At 47.6% G+C, this 20049-nt stretch overlaps 5 protein-coding genes across 5 annotated transcripts; 4 read left to right on the top strand and 1 right to left on the bottom strand.

The window, feature by feature from the left end:
- The first annotated feature begins 2157 nt into the window (after positions 1-2157).
- BT62DRAFT_935864 (uncharacterized protein) lies at positions 2158-3554 on the top strand. Its single transcript, XM_043187025.1, has 7 exons — positions 2158-2337; positions 2394-2549; positions 2606-2681; positions 2742-2814; positions 2878-2897; positions 2949-3297; positions 3353-3554. The coding sequence occupies exons 1-7, from the start codon at positions 2176-2178 to the stop codon at positions 3426-3428; spliced, it is 912 nt and encodes a 303-aa protein (XP_043036069.1). The 5' UTR covers positions 2158-2175; the 3' UTR covers positions 3429-3554.
- Positions 3555-3984: 430 nt separating this feature from the next.
- On the top strand, positions 3985-4607 carry BT62DRAFT_954649 (fungal hydrophobin; the record flags this gene model as incomplete). The annotated part of the gene is made up of 4 exons (XM_043188314.1): positions 3985-4119; positions 4172-4242; positions 4295-4382; positions 4438-4607. The coding sequence occupies 4 exons, from the start codon at positions 3985-3987 to the stop codon at positions 4483-4485; spliced, it is 342 nt and encodes a 113-aa protein (XP_043036068.1). The 3' UTR covers positions 4486-4607.
- A 1529-nt stretch (positions 4608-6136) lies between these two features.
- On the top strand, positions 6137-10980 carry BT62DRAFT_375554 (uncharacterized protein). The gene is made up of 12 exons (XM_043180694.1): positions 6137-6426; positions 6473-6814; positions 6861-6971; positions 7018-7122; positions 7175-7440; positions 7493-7608; positions 7666-8741; positions 8799-9946; positions 10006-10282; positions 10336-10530; positions 10589-10890; positions 10943-10980. Exons 1-11 carry the CDS (start codon positions 6252-6254, stop codon positions 10615-10617), a joined length of 3840 nt encoding a protein of 1279 aa, XP_043036067.1. The 5' UTR covers positions 6137-6251; the 3' UTR covers positions 10618-10890; positions 10943-10980.
- A 374-nt stretch (positions 10981-11354) lies between these two features.
- On the bottom strand, positions 11355-12280 carry BT62DRAFT_1010163 (uncharacterized protein; the record flags this gene model as incomplete). The annotated part of the gene is made up of 5 exons (XM_043177619.1): positions 11355-11420; positions 11472-11612; positions 11665-11877; positions 11947-12103; positions 12261-12280. 5 exons carry the CDS (start codon positions 12278-12280, stop codon positions 11355-11357), a joined length of 597 nt encoding a protein of 198 aa, XP_043036066.1.
- Positions 12281-18021: 5741 nt separating this feature from the next.
- BT62DRAFT_1079171 (uncharacterized protein) lies at positions 18022-19694 on the top strand (the record flags this gene model as incomplete). The annotated part of the gene is made up of 3 exons (XM_043179459.1): positions 18022-18055; positions 18106-19164; positions 19224-19694. The coding sequence occupies exons 2-3, from the start codon at positions 18166-18168 to the stop codon at positions 19692-19694; spliced, it is 1470 nt and encodes a 489-aa protein (XP_043036065.1). The 5' UTR covers positions 18022-18055; positions 18106-18165.
- Positions 19695-20049: the final 355 nt, after the last annotated feature.

The following is a 20049-nucleotide window of genomic DNA, read 5'->3' as shown; positions in this document are numbered from 1 at the left end:
CTCTCCATCTCTGATACACTTCTGGTTATCCGGAGCAGACCTTTTGTGATAAAAACGTACCCTTCAAGTTCAATTCATTGTTCAACCAAGGCTGCTTTACGAGGCTGAGCTCAAGAGATCGGCCGGTTCCCCCTGCCAATCCTAACCACGTGACCGTATTATGCTGCGCAGTGGCAACTGTCAGGGAAATTCACACAGAAGAATGCTGCATTCCCCACTTACGCAGTACTTAGCGTCCGATTCCACTATGCTGGTCAGTAAGTTCCATCTTTAAAGTAATTCCACCTATTTATCGTCATCCAACATAATTGCTCACTGGCACCGGTCTAGTTCCCTATCGATACGGTGGCGTCAGTCATGTGGCTCCGAAGGCAGCACATTTCCCAAATCTTGTTCCGCGATGTTCCTGTTCCTTAAAAGCGTTGCTCTGGACTACAGGAACCAGGACTGGAGCCGCCGTTGTAGTCTGGATTTACGGCGGCTCTATTATTGAACGCTGACATCGTGGCCTCTCGCGTGATGAAAATCTGACGGCTGAACTATTTTTAAGTCGTCGCGTGCCGTCAGTATCCGCGCCAATGGTTTGCAGGTGTTCTCGTAAGCAGCCGTTCTCGTACTAGTCTTAGCTTTGAATCGAATCCTCAGTTGCCTTGATTTTCTCAGCATCATAAACGAGTAACGCATGTTCCAAGTCGGCGTTGCTTCCTTCCATCCATTTCTTTCGCGAACCGGGCTCAATTAGCGGTCTCGGCAGGATCATTAACAGTGTCCGTCCTAAAAGATCCCCGTCGAGTACAGAAGGGACGCGGCACGGGAGGTGACGAAAGAGCTTCGAATTCGCAAGTCATTGATATAAATAGGCAATCGAACTACCGAAGGCCTGTGATCCTTATTCTTTTTATTGTCAAATCAGCGAAGGCTCCCCACCGGGTATTAACTATTGTACCCATGGACACCAAGCGTTCCTGTCAGACTCGGTGCCGAGACGGCCCTAAACGATCACTGGGTCACCAGTGGGCGGAAACTTTTGAAGATTACTTTTAATCACGTCTTCAAGACGTAGATTTCTTTTTCTATGTGTTTCACCGGGGTCTTGTTCTCGGTAATCTGTCAGTACTCTCGTGTATTCCTATAATGACAGGTGTCAATACTTACCCCAGGATAGTGCCAACCGTCTTTTGTTTGCATCTGCCATTGAAGAAGAGCAACTAGACCCAGCGGTCGGTACCAGTGCAAGTGCTGCTGGTTTTTCATGATTCCCAAGTTCTAGCCATGCAAACAATGGCTTCCGATGTAACTTAAGGTACGATTTTCCCTAGAACGGCATGCTGGTCAGTCATAGGGTGCTTTCACAATTCATATCACGGCCGCCGGAAGACCACTGATCTTCCGACCCATGACAGCGATCAAAATCTGGCGATCGTGGCGTGCCATCCTCTATAGAAACGACTACTTTCTTCTTTCTCCGGTCGTTCGTGGTATTGGAAAGCATAAAAATGGTACATTCGCTTCACGAACATGTCACCGAGCCAGGGCCAGTTAATTCTAGGTAAGGCACATTAAACCCGACGTTGAGGGATGCGGAGGCGAGATATGCTTCTAAGTCAAATCTTTCCCTTCGGCCCCGTAACGACCCGCCACATCACTGCGAAACGTTAAGCAAGAGCATTTCCTATTAAGGTGATGATTTCTCTTCGCTAAAACCGCGCTTGTTCGGAAACATTGGAATACTTGGTTTCGTAGACTTTTCACGTGAAACCCCGACCCTATGCTACCAGGCCTGAAAATGACCATTCTGGACATCCGAATATTAAGCACCAGTCGAAAACACAAGTGAAAAAGCGCCCTGATTACGCTTAATTGCATCACTCGACAAGTGGCGAGACCGTCTTGTGTGAAGTCACGGAGTCGATATAATAGCCAAGACACGACTGTCGATCACTATATGCACCGCCTGGGACCATTATCTTAGGCGTCTTTGAATCAGAAAGGCGTATGTGCCTCATCAACGGGGAAAAGGAATACATGTTAGACATCGTGACAGGTACATATGGTTCCGAAGAGAACTGTTACTGGCAACGTGGGTCCTTGAAACAAGCGGAGGAACCTTTTAATGCAGCTTAAAAGCGAACGGGACGATCAACTATACTGAGACTGCTGCACCCACACATTGCAATGTATTCTGCCCTTCCGCTTATCCTTGCTGCTTTTGTCCCCCTTACGGCAGGCATTCAGTTGGTCATCGATCCCTCTTGTGGTGCCCTCTTCGAGACTGTCTCTGATATCAACGCTGGTCTTGGATCGTTGAGCTCGTACAGCACTATCGTCGCGTTCGGAGTAAGATTTCGCATATTTCAAGCAAAAGATTAATGTTCACAGAATTCATCTCATAGGACGGATACACTGACGGTGGAATAGAGAACGGTTCGACGCTCGAAGCGGCAGTCCAAGTTCTCCCAGACCCCAAGGCTGGGGGACGTATGTCCAACGGCCCTGTCTGGGTAGAGAACTTGGCTTCCGACATTAACGCGACACTCAAGGATTATGCGGTTAATACCTCGGTCTGTTCTTAGAGATGGTATGTTTTGCTGACTGATTGCAAAAGGTCACCGCAACTGTTGTCGATCATACGCAATACCCCCTGTACACGTTTTCAGATTCGAGAGATTTTGTATATCAAAGTCAGCTTGTTGTATTTCGTTCATGGAGATGGACTTACTGATCCATATCAATGACATCAGACAACTACGTCATCTCCGGGAGCAGTAAGCCTACTGCAAATGATACTTTGTATGTTGTCTTTGTTGGGATGGAGTCAGTCAAATTCCATTTATAACATGAGAGGGTATTATTGAATAACTTGCCGATATTTTTCAGGGACTTTATCCTTGCCGATGGTATGCCTGCGAATTTGTTCCTCTGTTCTTCCTTCGTCTGATGATGTATAGCTACGACTTTCCCCGTCATAGCCAGCGACGTTCTGTATGAGTTACTTTTGATGACGGACTCTCCCTTATTTGCGAAGAACATCCTGGTGGTAGACAACTACGGGCGCGGGAACGTGACTTCCTACGGGAACGAATACAAGCAGAACGTTTTTGACGGCCTAGGCACGCTGTACGAGCGGGGAGTCAACGTTGGCTTCGTCGACCTTGGGAACCTATGGGCTGCGGTACTTGGTACAAACCCCGGCTACGAAGCCTTTGGATATGTGAGCGATGGAGCGTGTACTGTGAATGCCACGACTACAGTCGGGCAATGTGATGACCCCGATGAGACGTTTTACTATATCCCGGAGTGAGTACGGTCCACGCGATGAAAGTACGCAAACGCTGACGTTACATGCCCACAGCTATCCTTCTGCAGTAACTCACCGGCTGATGGCCGATTATGTGGAAGCTGTGCTTGAGCAATGCCAGTGGTCATGAGTTAGGAAGCGTTTAAAGATAATATATGAAGTACTTATGCAATTTTTATCTAATTAATCCGGTTTTTGTCTTCTTTCCGTCTTTCTGAGGCTCAGAGGAGAAGGAAAGAAGGGACGACCGTTTCGGAGATTGTCGGCAAATTGTCGGTTTTGAGTTTAGCAGTAGGAGTAGTATAGCAGGGCACTGCCACCTGTATAAGGCGGCGTTTGCCGCTTCCATGCTTTGTCCCATCAGGAAAACCTCTGCATTTAACAGTAGTTTCACAGGATTCTATTTCTCTATTCCAGGATATCTACTCTAGATGTTTGTTGATAGTGATCCCTGATAGTCAGGCGCAATGTCAAGATGGACAAGAATAAGATACTGGTCATCGCCACTCTCCAAATCATTCGTGCAGTCATTCAATATTCAATCGTCAGTGACAATGTATTTTATGTAATTGACAGAATTATCTCCGTCTTCGGTACCAGACCAAAAATGTATAAGAGAGGAATGTATAAAAGAGAGGGAAAGTCGAGGGAAGCATCCTCAACAAGCTCTGTTCTTTGAGTTCAACATGTTCTCTCGTATCGTCGCTCTTGCTGTCTTGGCTCTGCCCCTCTTCGTCGTCGCAGCTCCCGCGACCAACACGACCGTCACTGGCGGATCGTGCAACACTGGTTCCGCCCAGTGCTGCAAGTCCGTTCAGGACGTGAGTTCCTACCTTGCCTCTTACAACGGCGATGATACTAAATATTGATAAGCCTAGCTCGTCTGTTGTGCAGGAGGCGCTCGGCCTCTTGGACATCCCCATCGGTGACGTTACAGCCGGAGTGTGAGTGTTTGATTCTCTGTGAATATTTTCGAAATTTGAACAATAGATCAAGTGGTCTCACCTGCGACCCCATCACCATCATCGGTCTTGGAACTACCCAATGCGCCAATCAGCCTGTTTGTTGCAAGGACAACAACTACGTGAGTATAATAGAATCGCATATGCCAGTGGCCTTCTCATGACGCGGAAATTTAGAATGGTGTCGTTGCTCTCGGTTGCACTCCCATCAATGTGGGACTTTAAACAGGTCACTGCCTTGGGTTCTCGGAAGATGCTTTGGTAGATTTAAGTTTTTCGTTACAACCGGGAGATCTGTGTTTGTTTAGATGACCTTACATATACGTTATTATTTTCGTGAATGCTTCGCATTTATTGAGATTGAATGAGTTCGACTTGACCGACTGAAGTGGTCAATTAGTCTACCTTAATAATGGACAAAGGGTAGTTCGTAAACACGCGTATGCGATGAATAAAGAACAATGCGGGTGTATCCATATTCTAGGTCTTTGTCTGTTAATATGGACCCTGTTACTGATAATCATAGAATGAAGATCCTAACGGCATGTTTGGAATAAGGTATGACATTCGATCGAATACCCTGTCAAACGTTCGCGGAGCGCAATATCGAGAAATTCCCCTCCGCCTGTTAGCTTGCATGCTTCATGGATGATGAAAAACTCGGTGGTTGGTGTCCCATGATCTTGATGGGAGGGAGGACCAGGTTTAGTAGCACACCTAGGATGATGAAAGGGCGGACCTATCGGACCGTCCGAGTCCATTGAAAGGGGCCCTTACGAGCAGCACGACGAGAGTCGGTGCTTATACTCGAATATTGAATCCCAACAAATGAGTCTAGAGAAAGTAGTATTGGATTCGCAAAACTGAGGCCGGTTCAGTCAGTTGTCTGGGCTCTAATGACGACTCCAGATGTTATCAGGATCTCCGTCAGCATTCAAGCTGTAACAGAACGATGTCAAAGTATTAGAAAGGAATCATGGTTGACGTACTTTACGCGGTGTCACGATTCCAAGGAATTGTAGATCGCAAAATTTTATAAGAAAAAGAAAATACATTCCATGTAGTCAATCACTCACATGTTGTCAGTCAAGCATTTATAATTTTTCTTTACGGTGACTTTCAAACTTGAAGGGGATGGCTATGACCGTCACCGGCAGAGCACTCAACGTTCAACACCGGTTCCGTCCAGTGCTGTAGGACGCGAGTTCCTACATTGTCTCTTCCAACGGCGATGATACTAAATATTAAGTAGCTTAACTCGCCTGCCGTGTAGCAGGTGTTCCTCTTGAACATTCCCATCAGCGATGTTACAGGGGTGTGAGTGTTCTTTCTCTGAGGAATTTTCACAATCTGAATAATATACCAAGCAGCCTCACCTGTGACCACATCACCGTCATCGCTCTTTTACACGGTGTGACAACCAACTCGTTTGGTGCGAGTAGAACAACTACGTGAGTACAGCTTGATTATTAAGTATTGGCAAAAAATGCTCTCCTTCTAAATCGCAGAACGGTCCTGTCGCTCTTGGCTGTACCCCAATAAACGTTGGAGTTTAAGAGTTAACATTTCTTCTTGATTGCGTTGTTAGCAGAGGTTGCGCACTTGAGTTAATTCATTACACACCATTGGTTCCTTGAAGTTTTCGTGATCGACTTCAGGGCGAGAAAATACAGTGAGAAATGGGCTTTGGTGGACCGTAAATATATGATTCACCATGAGTAAGGGACCCTGAATGTGCTTCTGGGAAAATATTGGCAGTTAGTGGTAGTGAGGTACGGAGAGAAATTCTCTGCGTTGAACAAGCAAGAGAATCGGCTCTCGGACCGGAAGTCAGTGGCGGCCCGCCGTTCCGCATTGATTTCAACCCTAACCCTACTCATCCATCATGGCTCTAGTATATCCAGTCAACAATTCTGATTATTCTACCCCATGCTTCATCTTTTGATATCCTGGTTTCTGTGATACGGAGAAACACTTCCAGTTCCGCCAAAATGGGCCTTAAAGCGTGCACAACGACATCGGTTCCGGGAACTTCATCCAAAGGTCGCGCGTGTAATACTCGAGCGGGGGTAGCGACGGCGGGAGTGAGCCTTACTGACAGTGGAGAATATCCTCTTCTCTTGCGACACGGAGGTAAAGCTAAGGGAGAAATAGCCTCTGAGGAAGGTGAGCAGCTTCATATGTGTGTCTCTGCTGTGCTTGACAGCAACAGTGCTGCCGACTCAGGATGGAGGTGGTCAAATGCAGCCCACAGCCATGGCCCGACCAGGCCCTTCGACGACAACCACGGCGAAGAAACACGGCAACAAACGACCTAAAGAGGTGTCATCGGTTATTCAGCTTCGTAGATCGACATCATACAAAATGGGCCGAACAGCGCCTGGCACAGCAACATCGATGGGAGCGTCATCCAATGGTCGCACGCGTAGCACTAGAGCAGGAGTCGTGACCGCGAGGGTGAACCTGACTGGCAGTGGTTGTGGTCGAGAAAGCCCTAATTCCTCCCGAGACGCAGATAAAGCCGAGAAGGAAATATTTCCTGGGTGTTCTGAAGGTGAGCGGCTTCGTATATGCGTCTCTGTTGTACTTGATAGCAACAGGGCCGCGGACTCAGGATGGAGGTGACAGGGTGCAGTCTATAGATTCGGATCGACGTCCAAGCCCTTCAACGAAGACAACGGCGAAGAAACGCGACGGCAAACGATCCAACGGTATGTTCTTGATCTTCACGAGTCGATGTCATGTCAATAGTAGCAGGAAAACCTGCATTTGCAGAAGAATCTTCTGTGTCAACGCCGAAGAAGCGCAGCCGTGGTGGTCCGACGAGCCCAGCAAAGAGACGAAAACTGGATGTACCGATGCGTGAGTCTGCTATTGGCTGTCATATAAATCGCTGGCTTCACTTGCCTCACAGCGGTAAAGCTTGGAGAAGAAGCCAACGCTTTGACGAAAGCAACGTCCCAAGGCGATTCACCGAAAACTCCAAAACGACGCGGCAAATCTTCGAAGGGGAATAAGGGCATGGTGGACTCATCGATACCTGCCTCTCCCGTTATATCGAACTTTTCGTCCTTCCCTTACTTTGATTTTAATAATCGTACAGCGGAATCCTTTTCCATCGGTCTACCTTCTCCTTTCTTGGAAGTTCTTTCAAGGAACACTCCCAGCCTATGGGCTAGTGTACGGCCAATATTCATCTTAGTGCAAGTTTGACGAGACTAATATCTTCTAGAATAAAGCTGACTTGATGATATGGACGTCCAAGACGAATACGATAACTGTTTTCGTTGACCAAGAGAGTGCTATTGGTATTACAATACAGGATGATGGAGAGGTGGAATTATCCATGTTCGTGCCGCATTTTTGGTATCGTCTTGAACAACGAAATCTGATAAAGGATCACAGCGCAAGAAGTCAATCCATAGCAATCGATTCTTTAGATGCTTTGGATGGGTCAACGGCACGCGAAAATACATCAGCTACTGACCTAGTTTACCCATATCCCTATGCTGCAGAGCGGGGGTTCAAAATTCCAGCCATTCCTATATCGAACACACCCTCCTCTTTCAAACCTGATTCTGTAAATACTACTCTTCGTCCTTCGTCAACGGAAGCTGTAGAAATATCGTCATCACCAGGCTCGCCTACCCGCGAACTGCCGCCGGCGTGTCATCCACAGGCTTCCGGTTTAGTCTCCCGACCCAGAGATCTCACTCCTCCATCATTACCAATGTCGTCATCGAATCTCTCTCCATCGAGCTCGGGCAGACCTACGCCCTGTGTATACACACCACCTCCTGTTGCAATAAGAGACGAAACGATGTTCAATTCGCAACAGTCTCACTTCCCATTTGGTAGTGATCAAGCACCTCTCCCGTCGATACCCCCACCTCGGTCAAGGCATTGGGACAGCAAATTGGATACCTACCTGCGAAAGACATTTGCTCAAGTAGCGAGACTTCCTCTGCGTCATAACAGATGCTGGGACAGCAAGTGTGATAATCACCCACCAGAGACGTTCACCCACCGGTCGAGATCACCTCCACCTCATAACAGACGCCGGGATAGCAAATTGGATGATGACCGGCGAGAGACGTGCAGTGGGCGGCCGAGTTACCCTTCACCTGACAAAGACTCTCCACTGCCATCTGTGCAAAGGCATCCACGTTATGAACCTATATCCGACCCTCCACCGGTATCAGTTGTTCCCTTGCGCACTCAGATGGACCCCGAACGACGTTCACCTGGACATAGAAGCCTGCGAGCGTTTTATCCCCCTCCTGTGGTAAATCACCAGGCTCCGGGTACAGAGCGTAGGCCCCAGGTTTCAGCGTCGCGCCCATCCAAGAGCGGATTACCGTCTTTCAAGAAGATTCGCAGCGCCGAAAGTAATACACTTCCTCCGTTAAGTACGAACCGGCCTTCAAGCCCTCTCCTACCGGACCTGTGCACACATAAACCGCGATCTATTCAGGCTTCTGGTATGGCCTCTCCGCTGAATTACGCCGGACCTGTAAATGAACGATCGAATTTTTCAGCCACCGACGATTATGTACAATCATCATCATCATTACCATCAACGTCGGCACGCCGTCACTTCTACATGTACAATCAACCGGATCTTCCACATGGAAGAACGGAATCTTCGTCGAGCGTGTATAGCGAGCGCTTGGGCCTGTATTCGTCTAAGAATGGCACTCTGAGTTCTTACATGGAGAAAAATAGGCCTTTCCAAGGAAGGAAGTCCCTGCGACCTTTTGGTCAAACTGTGATCCCAAGTTCTAACCGTCTTCGTACCTCGTTTTCTACAGCTGCGCCCGCTCCCATCATCAAGAAAGAAGGAGTAGACGGGATGTACCCCTTCGGACCACCACCATACGACGCTCAACCGGCAGTACCCTGCATTTTGAAGAGACCTTCGCCTCTGTCGCAAGCTCCTGTGACTCCACCACTCAACAATCATGTGATGAGACCTCGTCCGTCAAGCCCTGATTCTCTATACGCTCCCTTGTCAAGGACACATGAACAATTACAGGTCGAGCAAACTGGGAGCACTGATCTGACGCGTCACGAGCAGAATATTTCTCATTCTCTTCAGCAAAGTGCGTCGGAACCGAATCCCAGCATTCACGAGCCTCTGGAGACCGTGAGTGCAGAACTACAACAATTAACCAACAATAATGTTACCCGTCGCAAGAAGGGTGGTTTGGGTTCTCTTCGGGCAGATGTGCTCGATGTCGTCGCACCACTTGCAAACGAAACCGAGAAGATCGACATTAATGATCTGCCGGAAGTACAGCAATTTACCGACACCGACTCTCCATTGTTACTGTTCGTGCCGTTGCCAGGATACGGCTACGCATCGCTGGGGTATTTCCGCAACCTAGGCATCGTTTCAGAGACAAGGACAGGTGAAGGCCGGGGAAAGAAAACAATGTGGCGTGTGCGATTGCGGTGGGTCGCGGACGAAGAGTACGGCGAGATCGAGGATGAGACTGTGGCTAGGGGATGCTGGTGGTCGGAGAAGAGAGTTCTCGATGTGCTCGAAGATAAGCTAGTGAGAGATCAGTGTCCCGGTCTTGGCATAGGCATGAGAGCTGCGGAGCGATGGTGGTGTCGGGAGTGTGGTCGGGTTAATCGGGAAGATGGGTGGAGGTGGAGGAAATGTTTGAGTGAGAAGTGCAAGGCATGTAGATGATATTCTTTTATCTCTTTTTCCGCACTGCTTACGGTCATGAGGAACAGGATAAACTACCCGAGTTCCTTGAGCCCTTATCTTTGGATGAGGTTCGGGGCCGTAATGACCGGATGCCGTCGGTGCGGCCGCATGAGATGGCATCTATCCCTGGAATTATGACGACGACATGGGAAGATGGGACGGTGACCTATATGTATCCGCTTTCGTCGTCTCGCTTGCTCAAGCACATATTCACGTGCAACCATCCTCCGCTACAAGAGGATGCAAACAAGCTATGGATAAGATTGCAGGGCAAGGGAGTAGAGTTGACCCGTTGTCGTGGTGGTGCGTCGATCTGTTCTTTTCGGTATTCGAAGCTGTGCTGATGATCTCGACAGGTCCTTATTATACATGCCTGTTTGGGGAGAATAAGGATGACTGGCCAGAGAGCGTTAAAGAAGCTAGTGAAATCATATGTGACTCTGCTGTTGGCTATGGGGAGTTCGCGTCCGGGATGGATATACAACGGGCCGAGGTGCTTGCCTGGTTCATTAAAGGATCAGCAAAGTTCAAGGTAGGCTCTGTTTTCTCAGGTACTTATCATGACCGTTAAGATGCTTCGTTATAGGCTCACGAAACGGGAGCTCTTAGTCAGGTTCTGCGCGCCACCAGGAGTCTAGTAGGTATATTATCTCTGGGGTGCGAGGTGGAGATTGTCTTGCACAAGTGTCATGCGGGGGTGGAGCTCCCTTCTTTGGAAGGCTTGCTGACGTTCAACGTGGAGGATGGAACCCAGCAAGTTATGGAGTCGTCGATCCTCAAACCGACCTCGCCTCGGAAGAAGAAGGTTGTAGACGTGGACGACCTTTCAATTCATATGGTGCACGGAGATGTACTTATTCTGTCTGGGGATGATTTTACATATAGTATAAAGAGATCTGGAAGTGGAATGCGTGAGTATTTATCTTCCTGCATTTGAATGGCAGGCTCACAGATTCGATATAGTTGTTATAGCATCCTCCGGTGTATAATGTGTGACGCAACGGTGTGAGTCTACATTTTTCATTCTTCTGCCGCACTATTCTCATCATTGCTTCCTTCGCGCAGTCACATGATAGACGTTGGCCTTTTGTTGTTGTGTGTATAAAAGATGATGCAGTATGCAATATCGCAGATACTTCACCCACAGAAAGTGTGACGTAGTTGGTCGATCGGCGGCTCGAATGTCAGCTCATCGGTGGCGCATGGTACTGACAGTCACATGAAAGTGTATGCTACAAGTTGTGTGACAAGTTCTTGGTTCTATATGAAGCAATGTAAGTGTCCTATTTCTAATTCAAAGCAATTATAAAGCAAATAATGACTAAAGACGACACCCGATCCTAGGTAATATTACAGCGATAAAACTAGTATTGTATTAGTGTATGAATTGAAGTCGGGTCAAAGCCGCCGGATGTACGAATCGGCCCAACCACGCAGCGTGCTGTCAATGGATATGATCAGCAGCTGTGTATTGTGGGAACAATGCACGTACATATATATTCGGGCTAATCGTGGGCCGCATTAAATTGAGCGCCAGAGGTGCGGGCTGCTCCACGGCTGCAGGGCCAGTGAGCCGCTCATTGGTCCCGCAGTTGAGAGCATGAACATACCGGGCTGTTAGGAGTGCTGACGTCTGCAAGACCAGTTCAGCCGTTGGGTCAATCGAGAAGGGGGAACATACGTACGCGGAACGAGACATTGGTAGCGTATGACCATCTGTCGCCTGTTCTGAACGTACGTGTGGTAGCATATTTCACCGAGTGCCCATGAAGATTGAGGGGCCCACATTCTTTCTTGACGTCCTCTAGGAATAGGCATTTTTTCTCAGCAGAGGTAGGCAGTGGAGAAGTAAAACACGACTCGGAAAATGATGATTTTTCGCTATTCTTCAAGGTGGGCTTAAGTAGTCGTAACACGGCCATGACTCATCCTTCACAGCAGGCTCGAGTCAAGTGGAAAGTTGTTACCGTGTTTCCCTCCCATATTACCCATCGGAAAGTTGAACCGATAGCGGTTTGCTCGGAATGGTCCTCGATCGGAGCGGTATGACGAAGGGTGAACGGCAGTGCCTCAATGAGGCGTCCGTGTTCCGTGCTCAGTAGATGCTGGAATACGAAGTTGGCGCTGGATCACAGCAACCAGTTCTATTCATCGATGCTTTATCACCGGCGGTAAAGAGTATCACTTAGCTCATAACAAACGTGCTTTTTTGACCGACGTAGAACAATAGTCTCTCACCAACATTTTAGTTCTATGAAAGTTCTGCGTGGTGAAAACGCACCGCAACAAAGTTGTCGACATGAAATTGCTGAGGCCCTGCCTATTGCGTCAAGAGAGTATTCTCATCGTGTATATAAGGGTCGACAGAATCATTGTGTGTTGAGGTAGTAGAGAGACGACGCAGTACAGAAAAATGCGGGGCAGAGACAATCCTGGAATTCTAGTGCAAGAACAAAGATTTGAGAGAATAGATTTCCACTGCTTTGATAAAGTAGAGCTTTGGTAAAGTTCTCCATAGGGCAACAATCTAGATTGAGTGTATCTATGTTTGTTGAAATGGGCCATCTATTTAGTAGAACAGGTAACAGAAAAAGCATAAAGGCGGAGCGCGAACAAGCCTGGGGGAAACAATTATGCTCAGTGCTGGTTGGCCCTTGAACAACTCCATGTGAAATTAGTGCATTCTCTTAAGTAATGCAGTCTATCAGGCCTCTTGGAAAAAGAGATGGAAATGATCACGATTCAACATCATGTAAATTTCCCTCCCCCCTCTCTCCCCCTTCTTGGAAAAGGCGCTGTCATGGTCGAACGTTAACTGTCCAAGACTGCTCTTGAAGTCTTCAGCACTTGCTGTCTATCCTGGCTCCTACCTCGTTCATATTTTCTCGCTACCTGCAGCGAATTATACCACTCCATCTCAGTATACCCCACATTCACTGTATACGGCATGGTAGAGGTGTGAAGGGGAAAGGGAGTAAAGGAGCAGACTCAGAGAAGATCAGAACGAGGGGCTTTGGAGGCCGATAGCCTACAGAACATGCTTTGATCACAAAAAATATCCCTGGAAAGGAAAGCTGGTAGATGGGGGGATGGGCTCGCTTGATGATCAGACATTGGAACCCGGCATTCTGGCCCTAAATTTGTCCTTAGCAGAGACTCTATCTCCTCGAACCATATGCCAAGAGACCATTGAACGGGATACCCGTACATACTTTTTTTTCTGATGGTATCTGCCTGTCTGCTGTAGAATTTGCTGTTGCAGGCGGGAAAATCTGGGTCCACATCCTCAGATGCTCTTCATACTAAGGAATATTTATGTCTTTAATCATCCGTCGTTGTACTACACACAGAAAGACTCTACTACCTGGAGGTTTGTCGCCTAGTCTCCGGTGGTTGCCTGCCTGGAAGTTTTAAATCAGTCCTCATTGTAATGGCGGCACGTAGGCTACATATTTATCTATGCTACAGTGTCTAATGCAGGGTCCGTGGAGAGAAGCCAACACGGTGAATATCGGAATATGAACCGTGAAATGAAGATAAACAAAAGAAAAGGTGATCCAGACTGATGCAATATTAAAAGTGGATAAAATTACAATAAGAGTGAGGCGGTCAAAACCCCGGAAGCAAAAGAATCGGCTTAGCGACGCCGTGAGCTATAAGGGGACACGGTGAGTTGCTATTCAGCGTGGGTATGATGCGCGTACGCAGGCAGGTAGTAACCGTACTAAAGCAAGCGCCACAGTTGCGGGCTGCCCCAAGGCTGTGGGACCGATGAGCGGGGCATTAACCCCGCAGTCGGGAGCGCAGACTTACCGGACTATCGGTGGCGCTGGTGTCTGCGGTACCGAGTCAACTATGACTAAGATTTGGTTAAGGATGATATACGTACGAGCGACGAAGCATTGGTATCGCATGAGCACCGGCTGTCCGTTCTGGAGGAATGTGCACCAACAGGTTTCGTTGACTGTCCAAGAAACTTGTGGGGACCATTGTCTTCCGTGATTTGCTAAGTGGCGAGTCATTCTTTAGACGACGAATCGATGAGTGAGTTGCGAGGAGCGAGTTTATAACTTTCATTCCTCAAGGTGAACTTAAGCAGTCTATGCGGGAGGGTACATCCTTCACAGCAGGTCGAGTCAGGCGGAAAGTTGTTACCGCATTGCCCATTCATCTCATCCATCGGAATATCGAGCCAATGGCGGGTTGCTCGGAAATCCCGATATAATATGACGGAGGTACTGGGCAGTCTGGGCTCCCAGTCGGGCGCTTCAAAAAAAATGGCGGTGGATCAGAACGGCCAGCGATGATGAACGATGTTATATCAGCATTCTCTGCTGTTTCCACTGCTGTAACTGTGGAGGCCTAGTGTCGGAGAAACATAGTCGGGGTATATTCTTGTAGTCGAATACCGCACATTGAACAGCAGTAGCCAAGGGAAAGCAGTTCTATCTAATGGACACACGCACGGATTTGTTTGGATAACAGGTAGTTGCCATCGCGACAACGGAATGGATATTACTGCGGAACGAGTCATCGTAAAATTAAAAAAAAACCCTGATAAGTATCTCATCTAAACCCGAAGAAAGAAACTCAATTGACGGCGGCAATGCCAGGAATGCCTATCAGCCATACTAATGATAGGATCTGTATTAGCGCACAAGTCGGTAGCAAGGAATCGGAAAATGAACTCACCCGACTTGCATGTCGGTATACTGGGTGTGGATTATAGGAAGTCCATTGGGAGGTGTCTATTAGATGCCAATAAGCCGAACCCACATAAGGCTGTAGATAAAAAGTTAGTGGTGCATGAGAAACACTGTACGTGGCACACTCACGATGGTCTTATTCGTGCTAACATCTATCGGGGAAACGAGTTGGCTTAGATCAAGACCCCGACGGGAATGGAAACGTACGAGTTGTTAGGCATCTCCATGTATGCATTCTCTTTCTCCTGTCGTATTCATCGATCTCCCAGGTAACACAGCAGGAAGTGGACGCGTCCCACTGCTTTCCAACGGACCACCAATCACTGAAGGCTGGACGTGAAAATGACGTATTCGTGCTCATTTTGATTGATGTGCAAACGGGCGGGTCGGGGTAAAGATATCAAAGCGCGGTAGTTGTCGACAAAGGAATTTATACTGTAGACGAAGCGAAGCTACAGCGGCTGAAACAAAACCAGGTTTGTTATTGTCTTCGGAGGCAAGGTGGCCCCGACTGTGGCACAGCAATGAAAAAGTTCCTTCGCCTTTGCAGTGATGAATGATAGTGGTGGCAAATTTCCCTCCACTATGGCACTCTGTATGTCGACAAGAAAGGAATTGTATTGGACGTAAAAGGTTACTCACTACGCGCTGGGCCTCGCTTTCCACAGCGTGTTAGAGCGAGGAGACCCCAGATGATGCACAATAAGAACCTGCACGAAAATGCATTTCGCGTCGGAATCTGTAATGAACGTTGAGATGAAAGTTACACATTGCAAATTTCCAGCCCCTGCCAATGTTTCGCGAAGTCCAGTACCACGCGTCGCCAGTAAAGCACGAGGTGCCTGAAGGAGATATTCGAGAGCCTCGTGGTCGAAGATACCCTAACCTGACATCCATTCTTAAATTGACGGTAAGGAGCCTTCGACGGCGGGTACCTGCTATACAGGGAGGATATATCGATAAGAGGAAATCATGGTGGTGGTCAGAAGGCAAGGAGGCGTCTAATTTGCAATGGAAGACGAATGCCCACGTGGCTCGCTTGTTTTGCGCCAACCTCTTCGTCGCGTCGAGTCAAAATATCTCAGCTGAATATATGTACATTATAATAAGTAATCGTGCGTTATTTTGTGTGATACATGGCCACCGCACTGACTTGATGCTTGGTTAAAGTTTTAGCAAGGTTGCTCACCGTCCTCTATGAGTCGTCGCTCTTCAGCACTTCAGCTCTTGGACTGTGTTCCAAGTAATAATATCAACCAAAATGTTCATTTAGCCGGATGAACACCTGCACGAAGTCCCTTAAATTTCGGCTTTAGGAAAGTTCGGTCATATCAATGAAGAACACCGGAGAGAAAAGAGGCAAGAATCGCCACTGATGCACTTCCTATCAGGAATTAGGGCGCTGCCGATTTCATAGTAACAAGGCAATAAGGACCACCGGTATGATGAACTGCATATCACCTAATTATCTAGAGGCTGGCTATACGGACGGATGAATCTGGGGAAATCATGTTCGACGAATTTCCTGTCAGAGGGCACTGGTCCAGACTTTAATTCTTGGCCTGTGTGACTAACAGTAAGACCTTCGCGGCATCAAAGAACCAAGGACGATGGTCAGACGTTTATCTTCCACTCGAAAGTCTAGGTAGTCGATAGTACCGCCACGGAAGCTTCTCGTAACCGGACATTTTTCGTTTTCGTGCCCGAGATGATGTATGTTCTCAGCGATCGTACTTTTCAGCATATATTCACGCCGCTTATCAGGACGTGCACTGAGATAGAACCGAGTTTCATCTCTGTTTGCATTAGGAGCGCGTCTTCTCTTGATCCTCGTAGCCTCGGCTCTGATAGACAATCATTTCGCTAAATGCATTGGTTTCTTCGGAGTATACCATGCGCATAGAGCTAATACTCGCGGTTTCTGGATGACATCGGTTTGTCATTCATCATGTGTCGCTCTGCTTCCTCCAATTTCTCAGTATTCCATAAGGATATGACAAGACGAAAGAAACCATAATTTTCTGTGTGAATACCATGCACCGCAAATTATGAGCCTACTACTCAGGAGATGGAGCGCGCGAATGCATTAGGCATACCGCATCTTCCCTCCCCTCTTCCAGATGTACCTTCTGCTACTCTACTGGATAATGCAATCTTATATGCTTCTATAGTAGTTGCATGAACCGAAGATCGATAAGGTCGTTCAGTTTTACCGCTTCTCAGAGAATAATACAAGTAGTGGTGTCGGGGTCAGGCTTAAAGCCTGTGACCCGGCCTGACCCAGCTCGACCCGACCCTGAATGAAAAGCCCGACACTGGTAGCAGGCTTTGGCAGGCTCAAGCTATGGAAAGCCCAAACCTTGTTCATTTATGGTAGCATTGTAATACCAGTCTTGTAGCAGTTGAGTAAAATTTCTTTGTCCTGTTAAAACATCAATACGGTGATTTACAGCAAAACATAGTATAGATATGACTTCTATACCTCATCTCATGCTTATAGACACTAAAAGCCTGACCAACTACCCAGCCCGGCCCGATCTGAGCCCAGCCCGAGGTGGGCTTTGGCGGACTCAAGGCTCGGGCTCACACTTTGTCACTATCTGACCCTTCAAAGCCCAGCCCCAGCCCCAGCCCCAGCCCCAGCCCAAAAGAACCAGCCGAACCAGCCGGACATCACTAAATACAAGTGGAAGTATACTGTCTATTTTGCTGCTAGAAGTAGTCCGCTTCTTTTTTCAGGTCCAGCTTGGGCCGTGGTTTTCACCTCTTACGGACCAGAAAAAGTAAGTCAAGCTTGTGCGATGTCGATAGTCACCTCACGTTTATACATCATACTGGAACATGACGGTGTCTAAAACAGAAAAAACGTTGTTCACTCCATTCCTGACATCCTATTACCTTCAGAAACCCGCAGGTGTGTGGAGCTCTTACGAAGTATGTTTGTTTGGAACAAAGGTGAAAAAGATGACGCCCGCCTTCCATAGATTTTGTAGGAGTTCTTTCTATGTCACCTTCCATGTGTTTTATTTGGATATATTTTGGCTAAGCCTCGATGGATGTGCTTCGAAACCAGAGATCAAGGGGGCCCAGTGTCTTTGATTACTGGACTGGTACTACAGAACAGTTAAAGTTGGATAGGATGGTTATTGAGGCAAAGATAAACCGATATTCCTTGAATCGAAGTCGGAAAGCTACCAGTGCCGCTGCAGTCGAAACTGAAGTCAGGAGGCGTGGGAGTTTTGTCTGTGACAAATCGTGACCACGAGCTTCCAAAGTTGTTGCGTAGTCGCTGCGCTGACACTGTACTCGAACTAGCTATTCCATAGAGCTCAACAAGCCATAGCTATATCGCCTTTCTTTTTTTTTTTTTCGGTATAATCACCTCCCTTTTCCATGACGCAGTGCACTCATCTCTTTTCAGTCACACGAAATCATGACAAAAATCTCTGACTGCCCCTCCAAGAGAACGCACTATTGGCAATGATATCCTCGTACGACCAAGACCTCCACTGTCTCTACTTGGAGAGATCGAGCCTTCATGAGTTGGAGAAACAATTGAAAGAAAAGATGGATGTGTTGGACCAGCAGCATGCCCGCATCTCGGAGGCGTTGCGTGAAAGACGGAGCATTATCAGTCCGATTCAGCGCCTCCCATCCGAGCTGCTTTGCAAAATATTTCTTGCTACTCTCGAGCAAACACACTCCGATACGAACCCTGTCATTCGGAATGTGGCCTCAGTGGGAAATTCGCCGTGGTCTGTGTCGGGTGTCTCAGCCAGGTGGAGAAGTGTAGCTCTGTCCTTCCAGCAATTGTGGTCTTCTGTGAATATTTCTATCACAGATGACAACTTTCGCGACGATACTTATTCTTTATGTCTATGTCTACAATTGAACCGCTCGCAAACATACCCACTATCCATGTCCATCTGCGTTGATAGGACCAAGTCTACCGCAGAGAATCTGCCTATACAGTTGATTACCATCCTATCCTCATCTTCTGCCCGCATCCGAGAGCTTTCTCTTGACCTTCCCGTGATCCTCTTGTCCAAGCTACCCGCCCTGCAACTATCTTTACCATTGCTAGAGATCCTGACTCTCCTTGGCTCGTCGGACGGAGATCTTGTCGGGTATCCTCGTATGCGCCTGTTCTTGTTTACCCCGAACCTCAGATCTGTCGAAATGATCGATATCAAGAACCCTCAGCAGAACTTCGACTTCCCTTGGAATTTGTTAAAGCAGTGTAAGAGCGAGCACTCTCGTGGGCGTTATTGGGCCAATGTCTCTCAGCCACATCATCATTTAAATCTTCTCAGGGAGCTCAAAGAGGTCGAGGAGTGCGTTCTACGCATAGGTCGTGCTTCCGCAGACATTGAATTTCGCCAAAACTTCCCTCTCGTTTGTTCTCGAGTCCGAGTCCTGGAACTTTCATCATGGATTTCCGACTATGATGTATTTAATTTTGTGTCGATTTTCCAACAAGTCCTCAATAGACTTACACTACCTGTACTTTTTCCACTCTGAAGGTTTGTTCTTGGCAGGATAGCCAGGCGGCGGGCACTTTTGCATCGACATGTCGTCTCATTCATCGTTCACAACCGTCAATCACCGTACTGCAATTCGATTATGGTGTCGTTCTCACTGCGGACCTTTTGAACCTCTTTCGCTCTACACCCACCCTCGAAGACGTTCGCATTACGAGCAGCGACGTGTTTACTCCGGAAGTCTTGGAGGAACTCACAGTGGACCATACATCTTCGAAGGACGTGATTTTACCGCGTCTGCGCCATCTCTTTATTGGAGGTAGAAGCTTTACAGGGACAGAGCTCATGGGGATGGTTTGGTCTCGTTGGAATATCGGCCAATCTCACCGAGTTGAACGTCTACAAACTCTGAAATTGTACTTCCGTGAAAGATGGTACGCTGAGGCCATCGAAAGCTTCATGTTAGAAGAATTTGAGGGGTGTGTTATGGAAGGATTCTCTTTTGGAATCTGTTGCGTATTGCCATGATAGCCTCCTATACTAGCCTATGGAACATTAGAATATCTGCAGACTATTAGAATATTCTTCTACTATCACGTCAAACCGTCTGGATTATGGCATGCGGCGGAATTGTTCTCTTGTTATAATCGGAAGGTCATCGCTTGATACGTGCAACTGAATGTGCGTATAATGTTCGGTGATCCGGAACGCTTGTCTATGGTATGGTTGCCGCAACGCCAGCATGACCAAAGCACTTTATGCTGGAACCACTGTTCATAAACACCGGCATGTTTTTTATATCAATGTTTCAGGTGTAGAAACTGTACAGTACAAATATAGTTAAATACTATATGTTTTCTTTCTCATGTTTGCATCAGTCTTT

The sequence above is a fragment of the Guyanagaster necrorhizus genome, assembly GCF_019112545.1.
Source record: "Guyanagaster necrorhizus MCA 3950 unplaced genomic scaffold BT62scaffold_28, whole genome shotgun sequence".
Taxonomy (NCBI): Eukaryota; Fungi; Basidiomycota; class Agaricomycetes; order Agaricales; family Physalacriaceae; genus Guyanagaster; species Guyanagaster necrorhizus.
Note: the sequence above shows the minus strand (reverse complement) of the source record. Positions and strands in the feature narration are given on the sequence as shown.

What these genes read in the sequence shown, in the direction of transcription:
- BT62DRAFT_375554 (XM_043180694.1), top strand. Translation starts at nt 6,252, where the DNA reads ATGGGCCTTAAAGCGTGCACAACGACATCGGTTCCGGGAACTTCATCC. An exon ending in ATTTCCTGGGTGTTCTGAAG is followed by an intron (nt 6,815 to 6,860) that starts GTGAGCGGCTTC and finishes TGATAGCAACAG; the next exon opens with GGCCGCGGACTCAGGATGGA. An exon ending in GCGATCTATTCAGGCTTCTG is followed by an intron (nt 8,742 to 8,798) that starts GTATGGCCTCTC and finishes CGAATTTTTCAG; the next exon opens with CCACCGACGATTATGTACAA.
- BT62DRAFT_935864 (XM_043187025.1), top strand. Translation starts at nt 2,176, where the DNA reads ATGTATTCTGCCCTTCCGCTTATCCTTGCTGCTTTTGTCCCCCTTACG. An exon ending in CGACACTCAAGGATTATGCG is followed by an intron (nt 2,550 to 2,605) that starts GTTAATACCTCG and finishes TGATTGCAAAAG; the next exon opens with GTCACCGCAACTGTTGTCGA. An exon ending in ACGTTTTACTATATCCCGGA is followed by an intron (nt 3,298 to 3,352) that starts GTGAGTACGGTC and finishes ACATGCCCACAG; the next exon opens with CTATCCTTCTGCAGTAACTC.